Source organism: Trachurus trachurus (assembly GCF_905171665.1).
Source record: "Trachurus trachurus genome assembly, chromosome: 10".
Classification (NCBI taxonomy): domain Eukaryota; kingdom Metazoa; phylum Chordata; class Actinopteri; order Carangiformes; family Carangidae; genus Trachurus; species Trachurus trachurus.
Window position 1 is genome coordinate 16,335,025 of NC_139894.1, and position 25,565 is coordinate 16,360,589.

Below are 25,565 nucleotides of genomic sequence, written 5' to 3' on the forward strand. Positions count from 1 at the left end.
AGCTGTGATTACAACATCCATGTGTCATTGGTGTTTATACATGAGTTTCTTTAGTGCTTAACAAGTCCTGGCTGTTATATGTAATATTCGTTATTTCAACATTTAAAACTAGTATAGCCAGAGATGGACAGAGTACTCGACCCCAGTACTTGAGTAAGAGTTTTTTCTAAATTAATTTAAGGACCTTTTAACTCTTGTTTCTGAGAATTAACTCTTTGAAATCACCTGCACTGATGTGCTTGCTTTAGGGGTTAGGGTTTCCTTCTTTGACAAACACAGCTTGTGTCCAATAGGACTTTAGAAAAGAAAAAAGAAAAAAAAAGAGCAGACCTGAAAGTAACGAGTACTTTTCAGCCTTCCTAGAAATTAACTCGAGTAAAAGTAAAAATGTTTGTCTTGGATATGTATTCAAGTAAGAGTAATAAGTACCAAAGAAATCTAATACTCAAGTAAAGTACAAATCCTCTGGATATGTACTTAAGTACAGTACTCAAGTAAATTTACTCCGTTACTGTCCACCACTGAGTATAGCTATGTATTTCTGTAAATGTACATTTCACACTATGATTCAGTTGATTACCAGAAAAAACAAAAAACATCAGCCAGTGAAGAAGTTCAGTTTTTATATTCAAATTTTTTATTTTTTGTATTAATTTTGTATACTCCTTGTCTTTGTATTATACAGGTCATTCATACAGTTTATGATATAGTAAATAGTAATTACACACAAGAGGTGTGACAAGCAACAGCCTGCCGCCCTCACAGACATGCATCATGCGCGCACACAAACACGCACTCTCTCATTCGCACACACACACAGAGGGACACCTATCCCTTACACTTATTAAACAAAAAAGGATAAAAATGTAAAACTTTTTAAAATCACAAAACCCCTAATTATTCTCCCTCCATTATTACCAGATCTCCATCCTCTCAACTTTTGTTTTTGAAATTGAGACAATACTTGTGTTTCAACAAAATAAAAAGTAAAACAAAGAAACATTTAAAAAAAAAAAAAAAAAAAATGCAGGAAGGCAACTAAAGAAGAGGGCAAAGCAATTCTGAGGACAGAGTAAAGTAATTCAGATCACAGGCCCTGGTCCTAAACTCCTCATGGAAACAGAAGCACAAATGAGCTGTAACGCAGCTAAAAGAGCCTCTGACTGACATCAATCTGTGAAACAATTAACAATTCAAATCCAACTCGACTTTGTGAAGCTTCAACAGGATCTGATGTGCTACAGAACTTAGAGGCTTCAAGTGATCTGGTTTTTTTCCTTCAGTCAGTTATAATGTATCAGTACGAGCCAGTGTGTGTTGGATTTGTGTTAGAGAGGGTGCAGGATCGAGGAAGGCAACAAACAAACTGGCCAAAAAAAAGGGGCATTCTCCAAGGTTTTATGGCACAAATAACAGCACTGAGAAGAAGACGAACAGTGGGCGCCGCCGTGGGGCTAAAGCTGAACCCAGCGTCACACAGCACAGCGTGGTTTTGTGAAGTTGGGGGTGAAAACCCTCTGCCAACATCTGAAGGGTGTTAGCAAAGGACACTTGATTGACGTCTCCTCCCCGTCTCCACCACGAGCTTCACCGGACAACAAGCGGACTGAAGATCGGGCCATGTCGCTTGTCGATTCATCACATGCTGCTGCAGCCAAAACGATGAACTGATATTTAAACATACGTGAGATTTCTGACATAAATTCACCTACTTCAAAAGTTCTTGAAATAATCTGACCGAGGCCAGAAGCTGAAAACATGACATGTCTAACAATACAGTTGTTTCTTTTTATACTGCTGCTGCTGGAGTTGTGATGTGACTATTTTTCCACACGAAGTAGGTAAACTTGTGCTATAATCTCTACTTTAAAACTAGAATATTAACAGGTTCAAGTAGAACATGAAGTGCCCACAATCTGCATCTTTCTTACAAACAATGAAAAACCCTTGAGAGTGATAACCCCCCCCCCCCCCCACCCCCACCCGGCTGCCCTTGGTAGGATTGAAAACGAAGCCAGTTGAGAGTGACAGTGATATGTTTGCACAGACAGCACAGAAAAATCTGCAGACTAGCGTGTTACTGAGAGGAGGAACATGAGGAGAGCTCCTGCCGAACGCAGAACGAACGGGAGAATTAAATCTGGTTTGTCCTTGTTATGATGGAGTCGCATTAAACACTGGGTGTCAGTAACTGCAGTAGTTAGTTAGTCGTTGCTTTGTTTTTGCATCGGAGCACAAGCTGACTCATTAGTCCATACACACATGCAAATACACGTTCATCCCCTTGGATTCACTCCCCTAGACTTTCCCATGTCATGATTTCACACACACACACACACACACACACACACACAAACACATACGCACGTACACTCTTTCACACACTCTTTCACACAGACACAAAAAGCCGACATCATTCTTGGCCGTCCTCCGTGCGCCACTTCAGGAAGTCCTCCTTGCGGGCGTCCGGTTTGATCTGGTTCCTCATGCCGCCGAGCAGGTTGGAGGTGGCTTCGGAGGCCACGATCAGGGGTCGGACGACGGTGGGCGGGATCTGCCTCAGGACGCCGCCCACAGCACCAGGCAGACCCTTCTGCTCGTGGCCGCGGGATGCTACATCGCACAGAGTCTGAGCCGTGTCAATCACTCCCTGGAAGAGCAGAGGGAAGAAACATCGCACACAGATTAGAAACCTGGTTATTTACTCTCCTCAGGATGAATCTGGCGCTCTACGACCGAGCATTAGGGTCACATTGAGAACATTTTTTCACAGACTTAAATAAAGTCATAGTTTTATGAGAATAAAGAGGCAATTTTATGAGAAAAAGTTTTACATTTACAGGAAAAAAGTGGCAACTTTATGAGATAAGTCATAAATTTATGAGAAAAAAGTTGTTATTGTACCAGTAACTGGATACGGATGGCTGCTCGGGTTATTTCTGCAGAATAGATGCATTTTTGTGCATATTCTTTTCCTGATACTGACGACAATGTGGTGCTGGTGTGCCAAAAGGTTAAGTTTCTCCTTGTTTGTAAAACCCTTACTGAAATACAACTTCAAAAAATGCTCCACGGCCTAATTTTAACAACTTTCTTCTTCTAAAACAACAGGTTAAAATATTAAGACTTTATTCTCATAAAATCATCACTATTCTTGTAAAACTATGACTTTATTCTTGGAGTCTGTGAAAATGTTTTTTCTCAATGTAGCCCTAATGCTCCGTCGTCGGTGCTCTGGCTGCTCCTGACTTCTTTATTTCTGTTATTTGCTCTCTACAAGGGTCTGTGACCAGCTCTGGAGGGATAAAGTTGAGGGACGCACCTCTCTGACGGTGTCGTAGGCCTTGGCCACACCCTCTCGGAGGTCTGCAGGTTGGGCAGCTCTGCGGGGCCGGGTGGAGGGGGCCCGGCCCTCGGTGATGGCGTAGCGATTCAGGGGAGGCGTTGGAGAGAGGATGTCGTATACTGTCTCTGCTGTGGCCTGTAAACATAGCAGAAACAGAAACCACTATCTGAATCGTGCCTCCGAGGATGGAGCATGTGGTGTTGATAGTGAAAAGGTCTTAGGTCAATTTGCTATTTTGAGTTGTATAAACAGAATTGACCAAACACCTGAGGCCCAGTTTATTATGAACGGGTGTCCACACAGTTACACAAGACATTTTCATAAGCATTTCTCTCTATCTTGTGTCAGATGAGTTAGATGCTTTGTAACAGCTTTTTTCTCTCTAAACTATCTGAAAAAACTTATGTAGCCAAGTCGTACATCATTAATTCACAGTCACGAGTCAAACTGCAGTGAGAAGCGTCTCCAGACTACGTACCTGTATGGCCTGAACCAGTCTGTTGCTGAGCTCCAGAGCAGCCGAAGCTGTCGAGGTGCCAAAGGACGCTGCCCCCCTCTGGAGACCTCGAATAATGCGTCCGTCTTTCCTGTACTGCTCGATGGGCAACCAGAACAGATCCCGCACTCCATGGACTGGAGAAAGTCAGAGAAGGTAAAGAGGAATAAACAAAGAGATTAAACAAAATAAAAGACCCTATACATGTTGAGATGTAAGAAAAAAAACAAGCAGCATGTACTCACACAGCTGCACAACAGAGTGCATGGGGCCTACACCTCCCAGAATGCCCGGCAGCTGGTTCTTCCTGATGTCGGTGAGCCACTCGGTGACGGCGTACTGGATCACTTTGTCTACACCGAGGAGACTGGGAAACGTTTCAGGAGAGAGGATGAGAGTTGGACAACTGAAAACTCTGCTGGTGAACTTCTCAAACATAACGATCACGACTCTGTCAGATAAACAACAGTAATAAAAACAATCTAAGACAGGATGATTGTTTTGGGGGGAGGTGTGTGTTTGTACCCGTGTCTGCAGCAGAGCCTCTTCAGCTTCAGCTCAGAGCAGTTTAACTGAGCCAGGCCGATCAGGATCCCGGCAAACGTTCCCTGAGAAACAAAGAAGGACAGAGGAGGTGAACGAACAGTCAGCTTTGACTTTTACTTCCTGAGTCCTACAAGTTTCTTCATGATAAGCTTCTGGTCCAGCCGAGTGACCGATAAAACCCTCTCACCTGCTCAATGACGACATGTTTGCCATGATAGTCGAGCCAGATAGGCACTTCAGAGGTGAAACGAAACTCTCTGAAAAGAACAGAGTTGAGTTTGTTTCGATCAGCAACATTTACAGCTATCAGGAAAAATAAAAAATAAAACATCCATCCAAAAGAAAGGGTACATAAGGCTGACCGAAAGGTTAACTAGCTTGTAGATGCCCTAACCTTTAAACCTTTAAATCATACATGTATATATATACACAGTATACATACATGCATACCACCTACACATATACACACACAGCAAATACCAAACAAAATACTAGAAATTCAAGCATTTGTCCCATAAATCACCACTACATACCATCACGTCTATACCTCTTCAGAATTATGTTTTATGTTTTTTGAATTGCACAAGTTTTTTACTTTCTTTGATCTCGTCAGAGTAAAAAGCACAGTGTTGACACAACAAGTGTCTTCACAACACAGAAAAAAAAACCTCCTTTGCCTTTAACTGTGACCCTTTTGATGCTTTCTATTGAATCAGTGTCAAACTACCGGAAGTATATCGGCTGGTCAGAGGAGGAGGTGGAGCCAGCAGAGGAGGAGCTCTGCTCGCTGTACGTAGTTTCCACAGAAGCTGTGAGGTCGGGTCCCAGACCAGCAGCTGTCTCTGTCTCCTCAGGCGCCTTCTGGGAGGGGTCTGCCTTCACTGAACATAACACATGGAGAGAAATACAGAAAATCACATATTTACAGTTGTGTGTCCGAACATTAATGTATAAGAAAATGCAAACAAACCCTAAGTTTGCTTCAGCTCCACAAAAAGGAGCTCAGAAAAGGAGAAGCCAACATGATGGACTTTAAATACATATTAATATCAAAACCCCTTTACATTAGGCATGAAAAATTAATTGATGCATCAAAGAATGAAGAATTTCTAGACATGAGTAGCTCACCTTCAGTTGCAGGGTCCACAGGTAGGTAAGGGTTAACGAAGGAAGCAAGATTACTGAAGAAGTCCTTCAGGAAGAAAAGTGCGTCCTGGACGGGAGACGTGGAAAAAACAATCAGGTTCGATGTGGGGAGGCACCACAAAAACACAGTTAAATTACTTAGTGACCTTCTGTTGGTGATAATAGCAGCCACACTAGTGTAGTTTAACTGTTTACTCTCTTTGTAACCAATTGCAACTGGAAATCAAGAATAATTACGAAGCAGTGACATGTATTCTCTAATTTGATCAAGTCCTAGTGCTGCCAAACATCACAGAACAAAAACCACAACAGAGAATCAGAGGCAGTAACTCTACTAGATCCGTCTTATTTCTTGAGATAATTTCCCTTCTTCTGTGCTCCCTGTCTTCATGCTGTGTAGATAAGGTTTACAGTTATATAAATATCTATATTTCTTCCATAAAGAAACATTTTATGGAGCTAATTTATGCCCTCATTCTGGGAAAGATGTACCGGTGTGTGTTTTGTTTAGTGAGACTGGGTTTTTATGGATGCAGACACAGTAACTTTAGCGTTCAGTTACCTGGTCGATGTTCAGTCGTAGTGGCAGCAGGCTGACACGAAGACAGCACTCTGGACCACCGAGCCCAGACTCGGGACACACCTGCAGGGCCTTTACCGTCAGCTACAAGAAAGAAAAGACAATCAGTATCATATATTATCACTAAATCAATGTTGATGTCCATCACAGAGATCCCTCACCATGTTGGAGTGGGCTCGGCGGGGCATGCTCTCGCTGGTGTAGAGGTAGAGGAATTTGTTGATTTGCGAGGAGGCCAGTCGGTCTCGGACCTCCAACTCCTGGACGATGAACACCTGCCTGGAGAGGGGCTGCTCGCCGCTCGGACCGACTCCCACCACAGCTGCCATTGACCCCTCCCCTTCCTGCCCCGCTACTACCACTGGATAGGTCTCATGCTGGAAAGACACCTGGAAGATAAACAGAAGGAACGTGTTGGGAAATGTGCTGAGCTAAACGGTCTCATATTCACTATTCAGTCTCATCAACTAATGCCAACACAGCAGAGTAAAAATATTCCATTAAATGTAAAAGTTAAAGTTTAGTCCTGAAGATATTTAAACAAATATCATCAGCAAAATACTTAAATAAATGTATTTCTCATGTAGACACATCAATAAGTAAAACTGCTGTCAAAGAGAGTAAACACTACACACTACTAGTTGACCAAGTTTACTTTTTCTCATCACCACTGTACCTTGGTGAGCTGGATCTCCATCAGCAGTGTGTGCTGACGCCCACTGCCCCCCGCCCACCGCCACGAGTTCTGAGGACGGGAGGAAGTGACGGAGCGAGACGGGGACCCACGAACACCAGCGGGGACTGAGCGACTTCTACAAGAAAAGAAAAGGACAGAGGAATTGAAAGCACGATAGAAAATCAACACATGCACTTTATGTGTTTAAATTACGTGAAATAAAAAAACCTGTGTGTGTGTGTGTTACCTGTTTGCCTGCTGGGCATGAATGGACATGGGCTTCCCGCCAAAGTCCTTGCCTCCATACAGATGCCAGACCACAGAGATCTCCCGCAGCACCACGCGGCTCTGGGGCACGGGGAAGCGGCCGGGGGCTCGGAGGAGGTCCGAGCTGCCGCGAGGCCTCGAGAAGTGACTGTCCTTCACCTTGATGGGGCCCTGAGACAGCACCGTCACCACCGGCTCCCCGTCCCTGGGCTGCAACAAGACCAACGTCATCAAGATTTTGTGATTTTTTGAGATAGCGCTGTGTGCGGCTGAAGGGAAAACTTTATAAGAAAGACTAAAGAAGAAGAGACTCACAGGAATGCCCATCCCAGGAGCCTCCAGGATGCAGAAGTCGTCGTTGTCGGAGGACGGCTCTGAGCCTTCCTCCGACATCATATCTGCCTGAGCCTCTGTTGCTGTGGCAACCAGTCCATCCAGCTCAGCGTCCTCACCCTGCAACACAGCGGGGACGCGCTTCGGGGCCTCACCGGGGAACAGGTAGACGGAGACAGGCGAGCCTCTCGGCATAGAGGGTGAACCTGGAGAAACCAACAGAGTCTCAGACTGAGCTGTAAACACTGTGATCACCCTCTGCTCCAGCATGTATGTATAATAATAATAATAATAATAATAATAATAATAATAATAATAATAATAATAATAATAATAATAATAATACATTTTATTTATAAAGCGCTTTTCAAGAACTCAGAAACACTGTACAGGAAGTAAAAAGTAACACAAGAAGCACAGAAAAGCATTAGAACAATTAAGCACACAGTTGTAAATTACACTACTTGTCTTATGTCTGATCTTACTGTTGGTAGTTTCTAAGACTGTAACCAGGCAAAACACACACTGTCAGCAAAATCCATATGAAAGGTATAAGAAATCTTAAAATCTAGCAAAGGGACTGAAGGCATCTCTTAGAGACGTAGAGAATAGGCTGTGTGCTGAAGTTGCCGCTGTATGATCTCAGTATCACATTTGTTCTAAATTTGTATGCACAGTGGGAGGTGCCGTCGTCCTCTGATGGGAAGGTGAAAGCCTACAGCCTCAACAGACATGGCGCTGCGGTCGATGGAAATCTAATTTAAACAAATCAGCCACGGTCATCCACCTGAACACAAGGAAACTCTGTCATCGCAGCCTTCCACTGGCCCGAGTCCTGTTCTCACCATCAGTTGAGTAAGAGAGACGAGACAAACTCTGCCGTACCTGGATCTAAACTCTCGTCTCTGTGACTCTTCTCCGTGTCGATTAAGGCATCAGCCAGATCGTACTGGTTGATCTCAGCGGTTTCAGCTGGAGGGCAGGGCAGCAGAGAGGCAGGACTTTCTGACAACTGACAAGACAGAACATCACACAGACATCAGACAATTTAATGGTGCATTTATGTTCGTATTCATTTTTAATCTAGGAGATTATGTGATCGAATTTAAACTCCTCAGGCGTGAAGATCAAAACTGTTCTGTTATATTTCATCTCCTTTGTGCTCATCAAACACAAAAGCTTTATTTCATTCTTATCCATTATCTTTATTCTCCAGTGAATTCATATTCCTTACCGGTAATTTCTGGCCAGCGATCTCAGTGGGGGAGGCGTGGCGTGGTGGCGGGTGTAGGTCGCCCTGGGAGACCAGGTACTGCAGCAGATTGACGAGGGCGGCGCAGGAATCAGCACAGGTGTGGAGGTGGACCACATTGTTGGAGCAACGGAGCTCGAAGAGAGGCTGAGACTGGAGGAGACACAGAGGTCAGAGGTAAAGGTTTAAAGACGAGAGGAGGAACCATGGCGACAGAGAGGGAGGATATCTTGTTTACATTGCCATGTTTTGGTAACTGGAAAACAGAACGCTCACCAGTTTGCCTGTATCGCTGCCTTTCCATGTGGTGATGGCGAGCTCCAGCAGGTCGATGTCCAGGACACACACATAATCTGTGTCACATACATGCACCTCATAAATTCACCATAGTAATGTTTTTGTTTTTATTTGCAAAGCTATTGGACAGTCTATTTATTATGTTTTATTGTGTCTTTTATTTATCTTTAGTATTTTGTCTTTTTATTATGTTTTATGGTTTCTATTTTACTGTACAGCACTTTGGAAACCTTTGTGTTTATTTAAAATTGTGCTTTATAAATATAAACAATAACACATGTGAATCCTGTGTCTTACCTCTCCTCAGGTCAACGACATCAGTCTCACATTTGTCAGAGAGGTAGAGGGCAGAGTCATCCAGGATGAATCTGACCACAGCGAAACAGAAACACAACTTGTTCACACAAAGCTTTTAACACTGGTTAAAACATTCACTGTGTTGATCATCAGTCCAAATATGGATACGCTTGATGTTGTGTTGGTGGTGAACTATACCTAAGGTGGAAGGTGGCAGTGTCTACAATGATATTACTTGACAGAGAGAAGGACTCGGCTGTGAACAGCACGCGTAGTGGCAGATACAGAGGTCTGGCAAACAGAAGAGCAGAGGATGAGAGAGGAAATCATTTACACTTAGATTTTAAATCTAAATCAAGTCTTTAGATGCGCACCTGTAGTCGACGGCACAGGTAACAAGGTGCGTGTGGAGGACAGTGATGACGGCCGGTGCTGTGTATCCCAGAATGGGATCATCAATAACATCCAGGAAGTCAACCAGCTGTAACAAAAAAAAGAAACACAAATTAACTCACTTGGCAGGAGAAACAGCAAGAGAAAATGCATTTTTAATTCATCCACCTAATCGGATTTCAACAATGAGAGTGGTTTTTCTACATAACCCAATTGCTATAACTGGAAAATAAAACATGCCAAATTGCTTTTGACATTATAACAGCAGAGGTCTACAGATCTATTTGGTTTTGCAATTACTCCTATTAAATCATAATTCACTAGCTACAATGTAATACTATATGCTTATTATCTTAGCATGAAAAGGAGAGATTTTGAGTTATTACTGGTGGACCCTATGAGGAAAGAACAGACGGCACAGACAGGAAAATGTTCCTGGTTAAGTCATCTGTGTCCTAGGATTTCTTTTTCCTAATCTTTTTTATTGTCTAGATGGAAAGATCCTCGGCCTGTGAAATCTGATAATCCCATGATGTGATTTGTCATTAGCTATAATTTACCTTTCTTTGTGGCCCCACTTCCTTAATGACATAGTTTAATGTAGTTGGAGCAAATGCTGGAATATCTCCCTCTACCTCCTTCTTTCATTCATCTTTCATTTTTCCAAAATTCTCCCAACGTCTATTTCAGTCTGAATGTGGAATGACAAAAATGTTGGTCTAGAGAGAGAAAAAGCCATTTTCTAACACCAGATCCTTAAATCAGTCATTTTCCTGCTGGAAATGGCTCACTTGTTTCCCCCCGTACTGTTGTTTTTGTCCAGACATCTGGTGCATTAGTATACTTTCACATCAAAGAAAAGGCAAGTGAAGCGTGAGAAAGTAAACACATCCCCAAAATACCTTGACATTATATATTTAATACTTTAATAATACGACTGTTTTTAGTGTTTAAGGTGGACTTCAACCTTTCAAGGTTAAGGTAGAAGTCACTCTGTCAACAGATATTATCCAGTATACAAGGAAACTAAATTATGTTCCTGGAGTGAAACAGTGTATAAAAACAGTTATGTCCAACTTCAATGAAACTAATGCACTTTTTAAAAAGAACATTAAAAAAACAAAAGGACTTCCCACCTGCTCATGCCAGCTCTGGTTGGTCTGCGTCATGTAATGTCGCATGGTAGCACCTTGAAGTCGAAGGGCAACTAGGAACTCCTGCAGACAGGCGCAGAAACAGATGTTACTTCATTTCAAACGCGCGCCAACACGCCACCAGAACCGGACACACGAGGACGAAGGACTCACCTTGACATTCCTCTGGAGGTCGAGCGTGATTTTGATGGCTGTCGATAACATCTGTAGCTCCCCCTCCCTGCCGCTCACGCTGCTCACGCCCACCTCTGTGGGGTAGATGGTCGGGTCCAGGTGCTTCGGTGGAGCGAAGCTGGGCATCTCCAACCGCTGTGGGATGGGGGTGTCTTTCACCACAGCTGCATTCACGTGAAGAAGACCGAGAAGATACATTAATATGAGCTATACGACGCCACTAGGGATGTAACAATCATAGATTTAATCATGAAGATAGAAATAATCATGGTATTATGATTATCATGATTATTATGCATTAATTAATTTCACAACACTATGAATGTGTAAAATCAAATATCGTCAAAATGTAATTACAAAACACATTTTTACACAAATAATTTAGTTAAAGCAGAAGTAAGCGATCCGGTCATTTTGGCTAATGCTGCGTTCCAGGCAGGCTTTTGAAACCGTAAATTACAGCTTCAAGTCACGACTTACGACTTTGTAGCGTTCCAGGCAACCCACTCGTGTTTTTCCGACCTGTTTTACCTGTAAAAGTCACTATAACGGCCACTCGTAACTTCCGACCCGTGAACTCGTACCAGATCGAACTGGTACGACTTCACGGTCGGAAAAACACGAGTTACAGGTTGCCCTGAACGCACCATAACGTCTTGTCAGCCGATGGAGTTAGCAGTCCCCGCCCTCGTCATGGATCTATTGGTCCTCTTCCCTACGTCGCCACATTCACGGCGTCCCTTGGCTGCACACACAGCCCTTCATGCCGTTCTCTCTCCTCATTGGATAAAACTTGTAGGATACGAGAAAAGTTTTCTCCTCGGCTCAGAGCAGAGCAGAGGGACTGAGAGACCCGTGTTTCGGTCCAAACACTCTATGTAAGTGATTGCTGTCGGAAGATATAACTATTTAAGACTTATATTAACACAAAAATATTGCTTACTTCTGATTTAATAATCAAGTCATTAATTGTCATCTATACCAAATGTTTAAGTAAATTTTAATAGTTTATTACAAATGATACGCTAACATTTAAATTCCTACCAATTCAATGTTAAATTAGGTAAATTCATATTAACGTAATGTAACCCATTATCTGTGCATTTACCTTTATTTTGGCGCTTATCTGCCTATATGGTTCCAACGTAATCTTTTTTGGAAAGTGACGGTATTTAGGAATCATGACGATTAATTAATTGTGGCATTTAATACTGCTGTTAATTGTGAAAACAAGTAATCCTGACATCCCTGGACACCACAATACATTAATATGTTCTACTTGGCATTACAGCTACTTCAACATGATTACAAGAGAAAAATGTTGTGAGTTATTGAGTTGTGTTTGCTAATTAAATGTTTGCAGACAAGATGACAGTGTGAACCTCGATGGTAGAGCTCCACTCGTCTGCTCTCCAGACACAGGAAATTGAGATTAGGGTCGTTCTGGTGCTGCGCCACGCTGAAAATCTTCCCTCCCTCCAAATCGAGCACAATCTCCCCATGACTCTCGTCCTCCTGAATCAATGAAATGCAGCGGAAGTGATGAAAAAAAACACAAGTTGTTCATTAGATCTGAATGAACAATCAACATGTTTAAGAGCTGTTTAAGTTACTATCATTCAACTCCTCTTTGACATCTGTGTACTCCTAATACTAAGTTGGACAACACCCTGGCTCACCTTCCTGTCTGTTCTGGCTTGGAGACGTCCTTTGCCAATAATCACAGTGAGGGAGAGGAGGCTGAGGTTGTGGTTCGGGCGGAGGACCGACTGTTGAGTCCTTCCAGCTGATTCACTGGCCAAGTAGAACTGAGGATCTTCCTCTTCTGAATCAGAGTCTACGGCACGGATCGAGAACAAACAGAGGGAAATTTATTTCATAATTCATTTATCGAACAAACCTCATCCATCAACAAAATATAAAAAACCTGGTTGATCAATCATCGAATCTGAGAGATCTAAATGCCAAACTCACCCAGTCTGAAGGCTGACTTGCAGAGCTGGAACTCGTCGTGACGATTGCGGCTGTGATCGGGGCTGTGGGCTGAGGGGGGAGGGGGGGGCGGCGGCTCCCACATCAGCAGATCATTGTTGATCCTTTAACCAGAGGAAGAAGTGGGTGAAGAAAATTAAACATTACTTCGGATGCAGTATTTAAGAGTAAGACCACACAATAACAAAAGACATCAGCAAGAAACGTTTCTTTTTCTATCAAATTTAACTTCAACAGACCTGTTATAGACGCTCTGGAAAGCCTGTTTGCTGGGCAGGAGGATGTAGGCCAGTGGCAGGCTGATGTCCACGGCGCACTGACACTGAGCGACACACTGCGTCTGAAACTGACGCATCTCCTCCGGGTCGGCTGGAATCACCATCTGCAACAACAAGAGAGGAAGAAGAGAAGGAGAAGAAGGAGAAGAAGGGAGGGGGAGAGCGTTACGTCAAGAAGGTTTGTAAGACGACTGGCGGATGAGATGAGTTGTTGTTTCTCTCCGAGTGTCGGCGCACCTCCTCGGTCTCAAACATGGTGCGGTTGGAGGAGAACGGTGAGCTGGTTTTGTTGTTGAGTTCACAGTGACTTTCAAAGAAGGCGGAGCCCAGCTCGCTGATGAGGCCCAGGTTCATCCCACTCAGACCGGCTGCTGGGCCCTGAGCCTCGCCTCCACGCACATGCACCGATATCCTGCTCACAGAAACAGGAGGACAAGGTGACGCTGGTTTGTTGTGACGAGCATTTAGAAGCAGAAACAACTTCATTCAGATCCTTGCATGTAATTCAGCGCTGAAAAGTGGTTTCATGAACGATGTATGTTATTATTCTCATAACAACCACTGCTTACCTGGGCAGAGAGTCAGAGCTCTTCCTCACTCTGATACAGGGGAAGGAGCCGCCCTCCCAGCCCTCATACGACCCTGGTGAGACACAAAACCTCAGTTCTCTACTTTGGATTTCACATTTAACTTCATGCATCATTTATTACATGTATGTTATGAAAGGGGCTTTAAATTAAAGGGATAGTTCAACATTTCGGCAAATTGGCCCATTGCCATAATCCCTATAGTTTTAGGAGTAGGTTTGTTACCTTTAATTGTTGGTGCAAGCTGTTTTTAGAACGGCGGAGCAGCTGCTCAGAGCTACGCTACGGAGGCTAATGGGATTTCTTGGTTTCCCTCATCAAACTCATCAAATACACAATCCAACAACTCCAAAACAAGACAAGTTGTAACCTGCACATTCACCACGCTATGAGATAATACCGGAACGTTATGAGACGGAGTTGTTGTTGAGGTAAATACAGAGACTGCTTGCTGAAAAACTGCCCCCGACGGTAACGCGCATCAGCTGTTTTGCATGAATTTACCTCTAAAACAACTCCTCCGAGTTGATGGATTGTGTATTTGATGAGTTTGTTGAGGGAAACCAAGAAATCCCATTAGCCTCCGTAGTGTAGCTCTGAGCAGCTCTCGGCTCTGCTCCGCCGTTCTAAAAACAGCTTGCACCGACAATTAAAGGTAACAAACCTACTCCTAAAACTATAGGGATTATGGCAATGGGCCAATTTGCCAAAATGTTGAACTATCCCTTTAAGCATTACTCGATTGTGTTTAAAGGGTAAAGTAAACCAGAGTCAGTTTTACATATAAAGCCCTTTACAGACATAATACCCAACACTTCTATGTGGCAACAGCTGAAACTAAAATCTAATGGTGATACAAAACAAGGTGTTTGCCTCGTTTTCTCAAAACAAGTCATACGATTAAATGATTGCAGTCAAGCGATTTGTTTTAATCATCTCACTTTTAAGGAGCGTATTGTTCTAAAATGAAGACAGATAAAGACTTGAGATTATCTATGTCGAGCAGTGGGCATTGGTCAGTCGACTGTGTGTCAGTCTGATTCCTGTTTTCATCGACCTAAAACGACATATCAGAGCGTGTTCCCACCGTGCAGGTCGGTGAAGGAGGCCTCCAGCAGCTGGGTGAGGCAGGGGGCCCAGGGCTGTCCCGGGGCAGTCTGACCCCCCTGGAGGTCTGGGGCCTCCTGGTGCTTCAGCTCCAGCTCCATCAGCTCCAGCACCAAGGTCTCCTCCCGCACCGCCCTCTGAGTCGGAGGCCGACGCATGGGAAGGGGTCGCAGGTCAGGAACGGGGAAACGAAGCTTGAGGATGGCGTGCGGGGAGAGGAGGGTGAAGGAGGAGCACATCTCGGTGCTCTGGGTAACGGGAGGAAAGACAGCGAGAAATGTTTCAGTAATTATTTATGAAAAGAAAGTTGGCTGAACTTGAGTTTTAGACGTTACAGAGGGTCACACCTGTAATCAGTTTGGACCCTTGAGGAGCTTTACTTAGAGCTTAAAGCCAATTTGAAGACCACTGAGAAAGTGCTCGTCTACCCTTCTGTTTGTCTTCACGGTTGTGTCAGCACAAATATGATTAGTCAGACATGACAGGATTACCTTCTCAAGCTTTTTCCAGAAAGCTTTGTTTTTCTTTGGCTTCCTATTGTCGTGCTGATGTGTAAAAACCATGACTCAGCAAAACCAAACTGGATTACATCAACGTTTAAGTGCTTAGCTGTGAGCAGCCTGCGTCACACTACAGATGTGCAGGAGAAAAGCTCCCGACCACAATGAAGCATCGTCAGAGAACAGCAGAACACAGCGCTGACTATTTCATTTGATGACAGGTTTACATTGTGGGGGATCTATCTGTATACCGGTATGTGTCTTTGATGATGGGATGGCTGCCTGTGTCTGTAGAGGAGCCGTACCTGTGTGAGTCCAGGCCCAGCGGTCTGCGTGGGGCAGTGGCTGAAGGCTTTGCTCAGGTTCCCGAGGCGACTGAGGATGTCCAGGTCCAGCTCGGCACTCAGCTCTGCCAGCTCCACCCGCACCACACTCTCCCGTCGCACCACCCGCTGTTTGCCCTGGCAAACGCACAAACACACATGACTCGTGTATCCATTTTTTTGACAAATAATATATTTATCCAGTCAATTACTGTTCATATTCTACAATGATACATAAAACTAATCAATATTACACAATGAGAAACATTTCATACATCTTTTACATTTTAATACATTTTAATAAAAGTATTCAAGTTGGCATGGGTATTCTTTTCTGGCACTGGTGTAGTCCAAGTTGTCAATGTGTAGCTTTATTGCTGCCAAAGCTGTTTTCTTAGACAACACAATCAAGGCAGTACGAAAGAAATATGTTTTTTATGTGAAAATAATTCAGGAATTACTGGAAAATATATACAATATTGGAAACAAAAGGTTTAGAGCTTACTCATCTTTAGAGTGTCATAACATACCAGTTTTGACAATAAGTAAAAAGTAAGAAGGGACTCTCTCACAATGATGTCATGATTTTTTAAACACCAGTTGGTGACAGTTAATAAACACAATTTGTGCATCGCATCAATGTAAATTCATGTACGTAAAAAAACAAGGTTCCTCACACAAAAAATAAAAACAGACATTTTATCTGTGAGATAAAAAAAGTTTTTGCACTTTCCTCTCAGTGTGTGTGTGTGTGTGTGTGTGTGTGTAAATGTGTACCTTACGCAGGTGTTTTTCACTGAGGCTGTAGTGTAGTTGGGCACATGGTCTGGCTGCAGCACCAATTGTGAACAGACCAGATTTCTGGAACTGGAGCAACTGGAAAGACACAGAGGGAAACACAGTGTACAGCCACGTCTTGCTTATCAGCCTGGTACAAGAACAACAAACATAAACTACTTCCAGCTGTGACAAAGTGGCGCACCGACACCTCGCAACCTCATGCGATCGCTCATCACTTAAAAAGCTACAGAATGAGATTTTCTACCTCGCTGTACTGAGGCTTCCCGCCCTCCCAGAGGCACTCTAGCAGCTCCAGCCTGCTGAAGGAGAGGTCGGAGGTCACAGCTCGACTGTGGCGCCTCCCACTCCGCATCTCACAAGCGACCTGCACGGCTGCTCCTGTCAGTCTGAGAGAGAGGAAGAGAGGTGGACACATAGCGGTCACACTCATACTCTTGGTTTCCGAGAAGCATCCCTGAAAGTTTCAACTTCCACTTGAATTATAAGTCGTAAGTCGTCCAGGACAAAGTATGTGTGTGTTTTTCTACCTGAGGTGGGAGTGTGGGCAGGCCTTGGCAAAGCCGCCTCTCAAGTGGTGGAAGTCTCTCTCGCTGAACATGCTGTCCTTGAAGAAGGCCAACTCTCGGAAGAACACCTGAGACACCTGAGCCAATGAGGTGGCTCCGTCCAGGCCGGTGGGCAGGTCGTCCTGCAGCAGGGTGAGGGTGAGCCCTCCGAGCGTCACGCGCAACAAAGCATCGGGCTTCAGCTGCTCCGCCTGGCCGCTGTGTGAGCGTCCTGCAGGGAGGAGGGTGAGGATTCAGATTATTTATTTTCGCAACACTTCTTATGGATGATAAGTTTGTGATAAATGTAATAAGTGTTTCTGTGAAGCAACTATTGTAACTTCACCTCTGGTCCGGTTGCTGGCCTGCGGGAGACTCGACAGGCATCCCGCTACGGGATAACGCCTGGGACAGTTCATCATGCCCTGACAGGGGAAGTTACAGTGAAACTCAGATTGACAAGTACATTTACAAGTTGAAATATCTTTGTAAATAAGTGAAGTGAGAGCTCAGAGTAACATAACAGTTAAAATGTTATTATCATTCTCGGCAACACCAGTACTAGGTCAATACTAATGTAAATATTGATCATCAAGGGATGTATGTTTATGGTGCTGGTGAAGACGAAGATGTTGGCTGTATTACTGTAGTTAGAGGCCGTACCTGTGCTGTCAGTGTTGTAGGCTGTGTGAAGCTGGCGAGACTGTGTGTAGACGACTCCATATCACTGTCTGACATCTCGCTGCCGGAGCGCACCGACGTCACACTACCACTCATCCCACCAGGACCCATAGAGAAAAACATTTCTGCAGGAACACAGACACAGACACACACACACACACACACGGTTGAGCTGAATACCACAATGTACTGTACACACTCTTTGTGTGGCTCATTGCTGCCATAGACAGAGCAGCAGGATTATTTTCAGGGACATGTCCAGATCAGCAAATATCCCGTCTTATTATGCACTCCCTGTTATATGGTAAATGTATTAAAAGGTGAACTTTTCCAGCTCTTCTGGCCTCTACCTCCGTTCTCAAAGGTGGTGACGTAGGGCTCCAGGTCAGAGTCCATGTCCCACTCTCTGTCTCTGGGACTGGAGCCCAGCTGCTTGCTCAGGTCCTCTTCAATCATACGCAGGTCGTCGGAGTCCAGCGGGCGGCTGTGTATTCCTCCACACTTGGTCTCTGGCTCTGGAGGGGAGAGGACAGAGAGACTGATTCATATATATATAAAATAAGAGTCAGGCAAGAGCCGAGTGTGTGACCTCATGTTTATGAGGCACTTACAGACGTCTGTGACCTTGTTGTCGAGTGCAGAACTACAGAGGAAACAGCACGGGCTTATCCAGGCTTATTATTAGTCTGCATTTCAGTGTGTCTGTGTCTGTGTATCTGTATAGTTATCGCCTAGAAGTTATGAATAAGATGTGAATTTGTGGTCCGATTCTGTGAGTTCATGCATGAACATAGACATTAGCTCATTTTACTCATCATAAACACCAAGGATGGTGAAATGAATACTTGTCCTTCCTCATTGAAAAGCTATTTTATTTATAGACTGAAAAGTATGTCCATCTGAACATTATTTATTCATGTTATTACATCAGGCCTCCGATGACCTGACTATACCTCGACTGGTTTCTGCTCTCAGCCGACCAAACCCCCGTCTTTTAAATCACAGAGGCACATGACATCGTACTGTGATGTATTAAATACAAGCAGAAATGACAGAAGTTTCTAACCTTATTTTTTTAAATCCAGATGTCATTATAAGTGTAGTTAACACTGCTAATACACAGTTTAGGAGTGTTTGTTGTACCAGTGTCGATGCAGAGCGCTGCCAGCAGGTCTGTCAGGTGGGTGATTTGATCTGGAGACAGCAGCATGTGGACACAGCCCACCTTCCCGTCCAACTCCAACTGATGAGCAGAGAGACAGAGACAACAAAGACAACACATCAATACAACAGTTATGTTGTTTAAACCTTCAGTGTGTTACCGTACACACACAAACACACACACACACACACACACACCTTTGGTCCAGGTAGCATGTCGTTCTGTTTGATCTTGACTATGGTCTCGATGAAACCAGAGCAGCTTCCTATGAGCAGTGGCTGAGACGGAGGACAGGGAGGGGCTGTCTGGGGCTTTGCCTCTTCCTCTTCCTTCTCATCATCATCTTCTTCTTCTTCCTCTTCCTCCTCCTCCTCCTCCTCCTCCTCCCCCTCTTCCTCCTCCCCTTCACTTGCTGCTGCTGATTCTGGGTGTTCCTCCTCAGGAGGACTCTGAAAAATGAAATCATTTTTTGGTTATAGCGCTACGTTACCTAAATTATTCAACTGGATTGTTGTTGGATACTATGAAACGGTTCCTCCTTTTAAAAAAATATGTTTCTTCATGAACAAAATGAAAGGGTTTTGAAGAGAAAGAAGAACCACATCAGTCTTATTCTTCCCATTTGAGTTTTTATCCTTCCCCACTTTGTAAATTTGTGCTTCTATTACAATCCTCCATAACACTGATAGCCAGCAGGTGAAGTAAACATCAAATTATATTCATGACAGACAAGTGTGACAGAGGAAAAACACCAAAAGAAAGCTAAAAACAAAAAAATCTGGTATAAAGATGATACATAAAGAATCCTTTATTCTAGTCACTGTGGTGTTCTTCACCTGTTCTGTGCCGGTGCTGTCGTAAAACAGCTGGACAGCGCTCAGCTGGAGGATCTTGTGCAGGAAGGCAGGCGGCTGGTGGATGTCGACAGGCACGGCAGTCTGGCTTGCTGGATCTCGCACCGCTTCATCAAAGTACTCCAGCCTGCAGCAACACAGCGCAAACAAACGCACACATTTAGTGCTGTGACAAAACTGAAATTCAGAGCATGTGGGCAAAAGGGTCGATTTTAGGAGCTGAGAAGAAAATGGCTGCTGTTCCTCTGTGCTTTGCAAATTAAGAGGAGGTCAAATCTTTTTTTAAATCAGCATTCCTGAAAAATTATGCACCGATACGTACAAGCACCTCTTATATTATTATTATGTGTTGTGTTTGTTTACTGACTCAAGGTCTGTCTCTCTAAAGTACAGTTATGTTGCTGGCAGCTTGACCTTGCACCTCGACAGATGATCAGAGAAACAGCAGCAGCTGGAGCTTCCTGTTTAATTAACACTAACGCTCTAACATAAACAGATCTGTGAAAACGTTCAGTCAAGATGACGAGGACTTCTGGTCACTGACCCCAGATCAATAGTGTCATGGTGAAATGCCAGCAGAGGCATGGAGCATGTGAGACATACAGTACAAGGACAGGTTTGGTTTCAGACGTGGGGGAATTTTTTTCTCTAATCCTTCCTGAGATGATTTTGCCCTGTGCTTTACGGTCGTATGGTGCTTATAGTGTATTTATAGGACAAAATACACTATAGATGCTTCAATAATTCTTAAAACCAAGGGCTAAAAACTATTTTAATCCTGAGTCTTGTTGACAGGTTTTACATTTCAGATAAAGCCTGAGAGCTAAAATTCAGATGCATGTTCATTTAAATTCCATCATACACCAGTTTATATTAACATTTACTATCAGATAAACATTAAAATGTACATGACTTGCCAAACTTGTACATTTAGCAACAGTTATTCAACTCCACAGTCAAATGTCCTGCCTGGCTCTGCAGGGAGCAGCTGCACGCACCATTTGGTTCAGGATGCAGGTCGCCAGGTTGTGGAAACAGATGTGGGATGACGCTATGTATATACAGTATGTAACTGTGTGGATTGTGTATCCAGCTTGTGTTTTTTTTTTATACACAATCTGGCATCTAAGATAACATGCAAAACATATGGATTTGTGTATGAGGATTATTTATAATAAATAGTGAGGTTCATGGAAATGATGATATTTCCCAAGAGAAACACCAAAACAGGAAGGCGTCAGGAGAAAACCCTGGAATAAAGGAGACTCCCGAGAGAAACGAGACTGTTGGCTGCAGGTATGCAAATGTAGAAATAATAATATTCTCACATCAGCATCAGCACTACCAGTATGTCATCTGATGAGGATTCAGCACAGCAGTTGATAACAATACTGCCGAAAATGAAGCACGAAGGCACATTTACTTCTCATAATTGTTTGCATGGTTACGTACTTCACCATTACTCTTTTACCTGTAGCCGTACAACCAGTGAGCTCCTGTGTTTACGTTACACTTGTCCATCAACGTCATGCTTACAGACTCCTTCACATCCCACTTTGATGACACCTTGAGAACAGCCTGCACTTATTTATCAGCTCTGTTCAGGTGAGTGACCTTGTCTGCGCTGACCCTGTGTGAGCTTCACACGGAGGCTGTCTGACCAGATAAGGCCAAGACGTTCAAGAAGTTCATAAAGGAGCATGGGCGTCTTGTCTTGTCTTTATCTGCTGATGAGCAGAGAGGAGATGAAAACTAATTCCTGGCTTCCATTTCACTCTCCCTCTCTCCTTACAGTAACACAAGTGCTGATGTGGTAGAGTTACAACATCACTGATCACAGACACACATTTAAACACACTGGTGTGAGTGATAAATGGTGAAATGTGGGCAATGTAAGAGGCTGTGGGAATAAAACTGGGCGACTGTATTAATATCAGAGCTCTAGAAAACACTAACCAGTATGTGTTGGTTCAGTTTGTGTTGTTTGTTCTTTGCTTTTGTTGCCTGAAGTGCTTGAGTCCCACTTTGTGTTTCAGTTTGTACCTCCCCCAGCAAAAGAGCTACAGGGTGTTTTTATGTCTTTATGACCCAAGCACACTTGTTCACACGTGTACTTTGTTAATGAAGGTCCACATTTCTGAAAGGCCTCATCTGGTGCTCAACATATTCAATGCAAAGAAATCTGCGTAATGAGTTTCCAGTAAATTGTAAAGTAAATGCCTGGAAACGGTTCAGAAATGATGAGGACAATATTGTTTGATTTGCTGAGTGCACTCAAAGGCAGGGTATAATTTTAAGCCTCTATAAGAGTTCATACCGCAACCGGCTTGTATGTTTTTGTTTTGATCAGGCCTAAATACACTGTTCATTTGAGAAATATGCCGTAATTAAAGAAAACAAACCAGAACCAGAGCCAGAAACGGCAGATTTCTTCCCCTTACGACTTCACCAAGAAGCCAATCTTGTTACAGCTACAGCTGATGTTAAAATGAGATTGAGAAATTACATGTTCAGAAGCTTTATACTGGGACCATGTTGTTATGAAGAATAAATCACCTGATCCTCCCTCATACTTTGAGGGCGATGTAGGCAACTTAGGTAAGACTTTCTATAAATATATTATTGCCAGATGAACTGTAAAATTGACCTTTTAAGTTTTAAAGTTGCATTTCAAAAACCCTATGAGCTGATTTCTTTCACCAGTAGAGAGTAGCAACAGTAATTTCATATCTATGTTTTTCATTGAGATGAATTCGCAACAGTACATTCAAATCATACACTTCTTGTTGCTTGAACAAGGAGAATACATAGAAGTTTAAATATAGCAACAACCAAAAGGACTTTCATTGGACATTAAGTGTCCAGTTTTTCTTATTTACTTTAAGTGAATGTCCAACCTACCGTTTGATGTGCACCTCTAAGGCAACGCCTGTCTCCAGGTCCAATGGCTGGTGTTCGATTCGGACTATAGTGTCTAGAAAGGTGACTTTAATACGACGAAGGACTGCAGACACAGATGAGATGACATAGATGCAAAGTTTTGTGAGCAATTCATCATGAGAAGATTTTCACAAACACTACATCATTACACATCGGCACTATCGCTTGTTTACAACGTGAGGACGCACAAAGCTTCTACTCACCCGTCTCAATGGTTTGTGCAAACATCTCAAGCCCCTCCAGCGGGGCAGGCGGCTCCTCGGACGCCTCCGGGGGGTCCTTCAGGCACTCCTGAGCCAGCTGCATGCTGGAGGTCATGCTGGATGACCAGCCCTGGGAGTCCCAACCTCCAGCTGAGTGCAAACAAACCACATTGGTTTCGGTGATTTAGCCATTTTACCTATTTTTTACTCATGTGATATTTGCACTACCTGACACTCATAACATCCAATGCATGAATGTGACATACTGAGCTTTCTGTTGACTTATGGGGGGATTAATTGCAATTGTCATATAACAAATTAGTTTGTTGACAGTTGACAGTTTCGGTCATTTTCAAGCAAGAATGCAAAACATCATCTGATGCCAGTTTAACAAAACTATTGATTATCTGTGGGTTTTTTAACTGGCGCTGTGACAAAACTAATTTGACTATTTCAGTTTGTGGTGTAGAAAAGCACTTTGGCTTTGAGTGACAGAGATGAGTAGAGACATTGCAGCTGTAGAGAGATGGTTTGATTGAAAGTGCACAAAGGTCTTTGCAAATGAGGAAGACTTGCCATCCACCCACAAATGGACATGTATCTCTGCTCACAAAGAAGCAAAACAAAAGCTCTGCAGGAGGAATAACTTGGGTAAAACTATCTCAAAAACAGGGACAAACAGTCTCAACATTATCGTGACTTTGGCCCACACAAACTGGGACAGCATGAGTCTGATAAAAAGGAAGATCCTCCCTCACTCATACTGTGTCTGCCTGACTGATGTGCTTATTAGTAAATCCAGAAAAGGGGGAAATCCCACAGGGTTTGACTCAAGAGTCCTGTTATTTTTCTGTGAACTTACAGGTCCTGTACTTGGGTCGACATGTTATCTGGAGACCAGAAACTTCTAAGGTGCAGTGGTCTGTCAGGAGAGCTTGCCATGGGATGGTCACCGCTATGCTGCTCACGAAGCCGTCCACTATCTCCAGAGGAGCGCCCAGAGACTCCAACAGCTCATTGACCGCCTGGTGTAAAGAGGAAGCAGTCAGGAGGCAGGAGGCAGGAGTGGGGGTGGGGGGGGAGACACACAAAGTGAAAGAAATTAGAATAACTAGTTTCATATTTGACTCATCCTTCTTGATGTAGCAGCACAGTTAGCACGTGCATCTAACAGGCGTTGCCTTAGAGGTGGACATTCACTTTAAGTAAATAAGAAAAACTACTGCCTCTCCTACATGTTCTTGTGTCCATTGTTTTGTATATTTAAACTTCTATGCATTCTCCTTGTTAAAGCTGCAATACGTATATGTACTGCTGCTAATTTCTAAGCAGTACTCAGAAACCTCATGTATAAATTTATGGGTCGGCTTGATGCCTTAGAAAACCATATAATAAATAGTTTGACCCACATCAACTGTAGTTCCACCAGGTATCAATCTCTGTTCTGGAGACACTGGTACAGTTGTCTCTCTTTAACTTTATAGTAATTTCTATTTTTGATATCAACTATGTAAATCTCTATTTCTATGTTTTCAGCTTTATTATTGTCTTTTATTGTTTGTCTGTTGTTTGTGTTTCTGCTTGTCTTGCTATGGACCCTGAGTCTGAAATAAAGATATGAAAAACACAGATGTATGCAATTACTGGTGCTGCTCTTTACTGAAACAAGGTGAAAGAAAGCAGCACAGCTCTATCTATTCAGAGTGTTTTGACACTGATGGGAGATGATACAACTAATGTGCAGGGCTGCTTGGTGGTGGTGTGTTTCACAGGAGTGTCTTTCCTCGAAGAAACGCGAGCTAGGCTGAAAGACATGACGTTGGAGATTGTTGTTGAACTCGAGTCGAGAGCAGTTGCGAAACAGTCAAGGGTGCACGAGTCCGACAAAAACACACACGATGACTGCTGTTTCTGCTGCTGTGGTGTTAGTTAGTGTTGTTGTTGATGTTGATGATGATGATGGTGTAAAGTTGAGAACCACTCCGTCCCCTCTCTCTCTCTCTCTCTCGATCTAAACTCACCCAGACATCGAGGTTGATCTCCTTGATGACACCGCTGCCGTTGTACAGGTCCAAGCCCAGCTGGTCCAGGCTCAGTCGCTCCTGTAGAAAGTGGCCGAGGTAGTGCTGCAAGAGGTATCGACAGGCCCGCTTCTTGATTGAGCCCGACCAGGGGAAGAGCCAGCGAGACATAGGGCCAGAGAGAGGGACGGGGAGAGGGAGCGAAGAGGAGGCGGAGGAAGAGGAGAACCAGTGCGAGTACAGTCCTCTGGAAACTGCATAACAGACTAACACGGAGAGTGCAAAAACAAGGAATGAGCCACGGCTAGCTACAAGGGGCTAAGGAAGGGGCAAACCGTAACTCTTAGTTCTCCCCTCGGCTTTGACACACAAAACTAGAAAATCCTTTTGTGTCAGGACCGACGACGCTCCGGCGAAACGTGACGAGACGTTACCGCGGATGAGTGCAGTTGTCTCGGCTCATATTTTCTGAACGCTTCGGTCGATTCGGGAGCGACAGGTCCCGTTGGTGCGTATCTCCTGTTTCAGGGTTGTTTATTGTTATCATACGTCGCCAACTGATGGTATGGTGGTGAACGTACGTGCGTGCGTCATACGTACACCGCGACGAAAGG

The 25,565-nt window shown here is 43.7% G+C and overlaps 1 protein-coding gene across 1 annotated transcript; it reads right to left on the bottom strand.

Moving 5' to 3' along the window:
- Positions 1–614: 614 nt before the first annotated feature.
- Positions 615–25,495, bottom strand: atg2a (autophagy related 2A). Its single transcript, XM_083981339.1, has 42 exons — positions 24,952–25,495; positions 23,793–23,955; positions 22,931–23,080; positions 22,689–22,791; positions 19,770–19,914; positions 19,131–19,382; positions 18,915–19,014; positions 18,122–18,286; positions 17,754–17,896; positions 17,437–17,515; positions 17,073–17,322; positions 16,790–16,931; positions 16,522–16,620; positions 15,727–15,882; positions 14,902–15,169; positions 13,797–13,869; positions 13,465–13,639; positions 13,189–13,331; positions 12,932–13,053; positions 12,637–12,794; positions 12,340–12,472; positions 10,937–11,121; positions 10,766–10,846; positions 9,611–9,717; positions 9,435–9,527; positions 9,237–9,307; positions 8,919–8,995; positions 8,625–8,795; positions 8,276–8,402; positions 7,373–7,596; positions 7,038–7,267; positions 6,791–6,926; positions 6,276–6,503; positions 6,097–6,198; positions 5,517–5,601; positions 5,116–5,269; positions 4,576–4,645; positions 4,368–4,450; positions 4,088–4,209; positions 3,825–3,979; positions 3,323–3,481; positions 615–2,650 (listed from the first exon to the last, which is right to left on the bottom strand). Exons 1-42 carry the CDS (start codon positions 25,120–25,122, stop codon positions 2,414–2,416), a joined length of 6,087 nt encoding a protein of 2,028 aa, XP_083837465.1. The 5' UTR covers positions 25,123–25,495; the 3' UTR covers positions 615–2,413.
- Between the last annotated feature and the right edge of the window lie 70 nt (positions 25,496–25,565).

Excerpts from the sequence above, each read along its gene's own strand:
- atg2a (XM_083981339.1), bottom strand. The coding sequence starts at position 25,122 with ATGTCTCGCTGGCTCTTCCCCTGGTCGGGCTCAATCAAGAAGCGGGCC. Across the intron at positions 16,621-16,789 it reads GGAAGCCTCAGTACAGCGAG|TTGCTCCAGTTCCAGAAATC; the intron begins GTAGAAAATCTC and ends GTGTCTTTCCAG. Across the intron at positions 7,268-7,372 it reads CTCCTGGGATGGGCATTCCT|CCCAGGGACGGGGAGCCGGT; the intron begins GTGAGTCTCTTC and ends GTCTTGTTGCAG.